This window comes from Ips typographus, linkage group LG13 (assembly GCF_016097725.1).
Source record: "Ips typographus isolate SLU linkage group LG13, UJ_Ityp_2.0, whole genome shotgun sequence".
Classification (NCBI taxonomy): domain Eukaryota; kingdom Metazoa; phylum Arthropoda; class Insecta; order Coleoptera; family Curculionidae; genus Ips; species Ips typographus.
This window is the reverse complement of record NC_138434.1, coordinates 6,052,902-6,058,522: the sequence shown is the minus strand read 5'-3', so window position 1 is coordinate 6,058,522 and position 5,621 is coordinate 6,052,902. Positions and strand designations below refer to the sequence as shown.

General features: G+C 32.3%; 1 protein-coding gene across 1 annotated transcript; it reads right to left on the bottom strand.

Moving 5' to 3' along the window:
• Positions 1-1,580: 1,580 nt before the first annotated feature.
• On the bottom strand, positions 1,581-3,379 carry LOC145737325 (uncharacterized). Its single transcript, XM_081991960.1, has 5 exons — positions 2,990-3,379; positions 2,824-2,925; positions 2,547-2,759; positions 2,193-2,485; positions 1,581-2,139 (listed from the first exon to the last, which is right to left on the bottom strand). Exons 1-5 carry the CDS (start codon positions 3,377-3,379, stop codon positions 2,136-2,138), a joined length of 1,002 nt encoding a protein of 333 aa, XP_081848086.1. The 3' UTR covers positions 1,581-2,135.
• Positions 3,380-5,621: the final 2,242 nt, after the last annotated feature.

Below are 5,621 nucleotides of genomic sequence, written 5' to 3'. Positions count from 1 at the left end.
TTAATATACATGAATGTCCTGAAATCAAACCTATGGCTATTGGTATTTACCTTGGAAAAAGAAAACCTTCCAATATCGATAATTTTCTAAATCCATTTGTAGAGGAATTTATTAAACTTAGTGAGTCTGGTTTGGAGTTAGGAAATGGGTCCTTGGCGAAAGTAAAAATTCGTTGTTTTATTGCTGATTCTCCAGCCAGGGCGTTTATTAAAGGTAGGTGATATAACTCAGGATGGGCATCATATATTACTGCAAGTACATTTTTGTATTATGTTTTAGGTGTCGCAAACTTCAACAGTCACAATGGATGCCTTAAATGCACTACTGAGGGAGAATATTCCTATGTGACCCGCTGTAACATATTTCCAAGAAGTCATGCTATGAATCGAACTGATCAAGGCTTTCGAAACAAAACATATGGATCACATCACAAATATCACAGTCCATTATTAAAAATTCCTGAACTGGATATGGTTAAAGATTTTCCAATAGGTGATGCTTTACATTTATTACATTTAGGTGTACTTAAGAGATGCCTAACTGGATGGCGTGATGGTTCATTTAATAATTACAACACAAAATGGTCAGGAAAAGATATAAAAGAAATATCAATATTTTTAGCTCAATGCAAATTACCTTCTGAAATTCATAGAACATTAAGAGGACTTGATTGCTTAGCATTTTGGAAAGGAACAGAATTTCGAACATTTTTGCAATATGCTGGAGTTGTTATTTTAAAGAAATATCTACCCTATGATGCCTACGAACATTTTTTGCTGCTGTTTTGTGCAACATCCATTCTAGCTGCATCTGATGTATATCACCACTTTTTAAATTTATCTGAAATGTTATTAGATACGTACGTGGAAAAATTCAGAGAGATATATGGTGTAGATCATATAACAAGTAATATACATAATCTAATACACTTGACAGATGATGTTCGAAGGTTTGGTCCTTTAATATCATTTAGTGCATATCCCTTTGAAAACAAATTGTATTCAATCAAATGCTTGTTAAGAAATGGTAGATTTCCACTGGCCCAAGTAGCACGAAGACTTCATGAGCTAACTTCAGTTGAAAACAACGATACTACTAATGGAAAACCACACAACAGAACAGACTATTTTATTAGTCTTAAAAATGCTAACAATGGAGAAAATGTTGAAAACGCCTTACTTCAAAATATTGTAGAACATCATGAATTTTTTTATAAAGCAACGTTTAGAAAATATGGTCTAAATACTAAAGAAGACAGGAACCGGTGGTTCTTAACTCACTCAAAACAAATAGTATGTGCAGAAAATATAATAAGTTTTAGTAATAATGCCGTACAAATTTATGGATGTAGTTTGAAAAAATATTTTTTTGTTTTTTGAAACCCCTATTAAATCGTCCTATTTAGATATTTATTGTTCTGATGGCATAAAAAATAATCCCAACTTATATAAAGTATCTGAAGTTAAATGCAAATTAGCAAAAATAGATTTTAATGAGGAAATGAGTGTATTTGTACCTTTATTGCACACAATAAATGTATTGTAATTAAATAAACAATTTTCTAGTTCAATACCTCCTTTTATTAATATTAGTTTATAATACCACAGACAAAATTATAGTAACAAAATTCTTTGGTATAAGTAAAGTAAAAGAAACAAAAACTTTTAACAAGAGAATATTAATTAGAAATGTTCTTCACTTTCAACATGACTTTCTTCATCACTAACCTGATGATCCTTAATTTGTAGAATGGTTTTACTAGAATCGTCTTCTGAATCAACTTTAATGACTTCTTTGTATTGAAGATTATTTGGCCTATTTTTGAAAGTTGACATTCGCTTATTCTTTGAGACATCTATATTAGCGCGTCTTCTAGCATTTTTTATTACCACCTTAAAAAAATTTTCGCAGTCTGTAACACTAAAATTGGAATCTGCCAAATGAATGATGGAAAAGAATGCATTAATAATATTTTTATAAGATTTAAATGCAATTTTTCTGTCTTCATCTCTACTGCCTCCAGCCCATGAACATTTAATAAAAAAATCCCTATTGAAAAATTGATCCACCAAGGAATAGCAGCAATTTTGACCATTTTTTTTACCATTTTTTTTACCAGGCATCAGACTTCTCCTCTACCTAGAAAACCCAAAAAAAATATGCATGTTCCACACCTGTATATTCAATTTTACCAATTTCTGAAGCACATCTGGTTTTGACCAACATCCTCACTATTTTCTGTGCTATCTTCATTATTAGATATGGGATTTCTGGTATCCAGCAGGATATTTAGCATAGTTTTCAGTTTTGCTAGTTCGCCTATTATTTTTGTTTGATTCCTTATTATTATATTTCGATTTTCTTGCGTAGCTTCACAGGTGTGAGACTCATTATAAATTTTATTATGTAGGTATTGTTGCTGAATATCACCACCCACATCTTGAACTTCATATACTATGTTCTCTACATCTTCATCTGAAGAAACCTAAACAAACATTAATGCATTAAAACTTAAGTGCAAATATGTAAGATGTAGATTTTTATACCAGCACATCAACATCTAGTTCCTGCACATCAAAAGGTTCTAGTTCTGTTACTTTATATTTTTCTGACAGCTTTCCATTTTGTGTTAATGGAATAGATTGGAGAATCTTAATTGTAGGCTTGACATTTTTTATGCACTCGCTACTAGGTTCGTTATTGGTGCTTACAGATGGAAACACATTTGTCTTCATTATGTTGTTGAGGGTATTTAAATCCTAAAAATTAATCAAGGTTATTACTGAAAGCCTTGCAGGGCAGTTTAAAAAAAACTGATCTTACTGTTAAATCATTGTTTGATTCAGTAATGATCTCTTTTATTATTGGATATGGTTCACCTTTGTTCATGGTTGATGATAAGGTATGACATTCATAATACTCCGCCTAAAATAAAAAAAAATAAACATTATAAACCACATATACACATGATAAGTATTTTATTACATACCGAATTAACACATGCCTCATCAGCCACTGAGTTAAAAGAACGTTGAGGCGATCGAGCAATTTCTCTCCTGGGATTTTTTATTTTAGCAGATAATTTCAACTCGCTGCCACTGCATTCATTGGTTTCACTATCACTAACTTCCGTCATAGCCTTCATTTCAGCTTCTTCTGATTGGTACCACAAAAAGTTGTCTCTTTTTTTAATGCAGAACAATTTCTCCCATCCTTGACCGGGTAGAGAGTTTGGATTTTTAATTAGTTTCAATCCCAATGAACTCCTTAACTTTTTTGAAGGCCAAAACAAAGTTCCATTTTTCTCCCATCCACCGGGAACAACCGTAAGGCATTTTCCTCTGTTTGGTTCCGTGGTTTGGACGATTTTAAACGACATTTTTTTTGTATACAGGGTGTCCCACGACGAAAGACCTCGATTGATATTGGAAAAAGTATAAATAGGAGAGTTTTGAAAATTTGGTAGGATACTGATGTGGGCATGCCCAATCCAACTAAAATATTTTCAAGATGGTTGCACTTCCGCTTATACCGGAAGTCGATCACAACTTTCTTATTTTAAATAGAACACCCTATATATTATTACATATTTGGATTCCTCACAAAATTCTGACCAACTTTTGTATAGAATGCCCTATGTCTATCTCTAGCCGTTTTCGAAATATTTGATGTTTTTCCAAAAAAGTGACAGTTGCAACGCTCAACATATTTTTGTACTATGTTAAAACCGTATTTCATTTTGCAATGAAACTTTGGGATATTGTAAATAAAGGATCGTTTTATTAAACTGAGGGTGCGTATTGACTCATTTGTATACAGGGTCGTCAAAAAAAAATCATAAACTTGCCACTAAAAAAAATGAAAAATCTCAAGTTTTTTAAATGGAAACCCCCATTTTTTATGACGGAATCATTTTGAGCATTAAAAATTACTATAAGTTTCAATTTACTTGCCTATACCTAAATCCAACCCATTTCGTTTTATTTGAGAATAAAAATTTTTTTATTAGGCTGCATGCTCGGCTGCATGGTTGGGATTAGCTGGTACTCTAGTTGGCCATGCTTTTGACACACGGTGATATTGGAGACCTGCAGGGCATGTTAATAACACTAGTTTTGAGTGTTTTCACAACTGCAAATATGCCGTCGCGGTTACGTTATTCAAACCAAGATTGCTTAAATCTGTTTATTATTTACGGAAAATGTGATAAAGTTGTGAGTAGAACATATGAGGTATTTGCCGCTCGTTATCTAGAAAAACCAAATCCATCACCAAAAGCTGTCAAGCAAATAATTGAAAATTTTAAGAATACGGGATATGTGAAGATAAAAGCTATTAAAACAAAACCAATTCTTAATAATACAAATGTAGAAATTGCAATTTCTAACCAACTTTTGTGTACAATGCCCTATTCCTATCTCTAGCCGTTTTCGAAATATTTGATGTTTTTCCAAAAAAGTTATAGTTGCATTGCTCAACATATTTTTTTTTTTTTTGTTATTAACATGCCCTGCAGGTCTCCAATATCACCGTGTGTCAAAAGCATGGCCAACTAGAGTACCAGCTAATTCCAACCATGCAGCCGAGCATGCAGCCTAATAAAAAAATGTTTATTCTCAAATAAAACGAAATGGGTTGGATGTAGGTATAGGCAAGTAAATTGAAACTTATAGTAATTTTTAATGCTCAAAATGATTCCGTCATAAAAAATGGGGGTTTCCATTTAAAAAACTTGAGATTTTTCATTTTTTTTAGTGGCAAGTTTATGATTTTTTTTTGACGACCCTGTATACAAATGAGTCGTTACGCACCCTCAGTATAATAAAACGATCCGTCATTTACAATATCCCAAAGTTTCATTGCAAAATGAAATACGGTTTTAACATAGTACAAAAATATGTTGAGCGTTGCAACTGTCACTTTTTTGGAAAAACATCAAATATTTCGAAAACGGCTAGAGATAGACATAGGGCATTCTATACAAAAGTTGGTCAGAATTTTGTGAGGAATCCAAATATGTAATAATATGTAGGGTGTTCTATTTAAAATAAGAAAGTTGTGATCGACTTCCGGTATAAGCGGAAGTGCAACCATCTTGAAAATATTTTAGTTGGATTGGGCATGCCCACATCAGTATCCTACCAAATTTTCAAAACTCTCCTATTTATACTTTTTCCAATATCAATCGAGGTCTTTCGTCGTGGGACACCCTGTATAGTTCTAAAAATCCACCTAGCACTGACTTTAAATTACTGTAAAAAATACGCACGGTTACAAATTAATCTAACCTCAAAACTATAATTGATGATTCATGACATATGCCATTTGTCACTGCCCAGACTCGTATAAACCTAGGGATGGTATATATACTAAGAGTAATTATTGAAACTATTAATTGGCTTTTTGTAACGAAATTTACTTAATTGAGCGTTGTGGATTTATTAGCAGATGCTCAGTTTTGTACTCGACCAACCAATATTTATAAAAGTTTACAAACATTTATAAGGAACTTCGCGGCAATAAAATTACTTTAATATTTATAGACATAAAACATGGCTGTTATATGTGAAAATAAACGTCGGCCATATTTGTTTTTTTTTTACTTAACTTGACTCGAAACT

Excerpts from the sequence above, each read along its gene's own strand:
- LOC145737325 (XM_081991960.1), bottom strand. The coding sequence starts at position 3,379 with ATGTCGTTTAAAATCGTCCAAACCACGGAACCAAACAGAGGAAAATGC. Across the intron at positions 2,760-2,823 it reads AATCAAACAATGATTTAACA|GATTTAAATACCCTCAACAA; the intron begins GTAAGATCAGTT and ends ATTAATTTTTAG. Across the intron at positions 2,486-2,546 it reads AACTAGATGTTGATGTGCTG|GTTTCTTCAGATGAAGATGT; the intron begins GTATAAAAATCT and ends ATGTTTGTTTAG.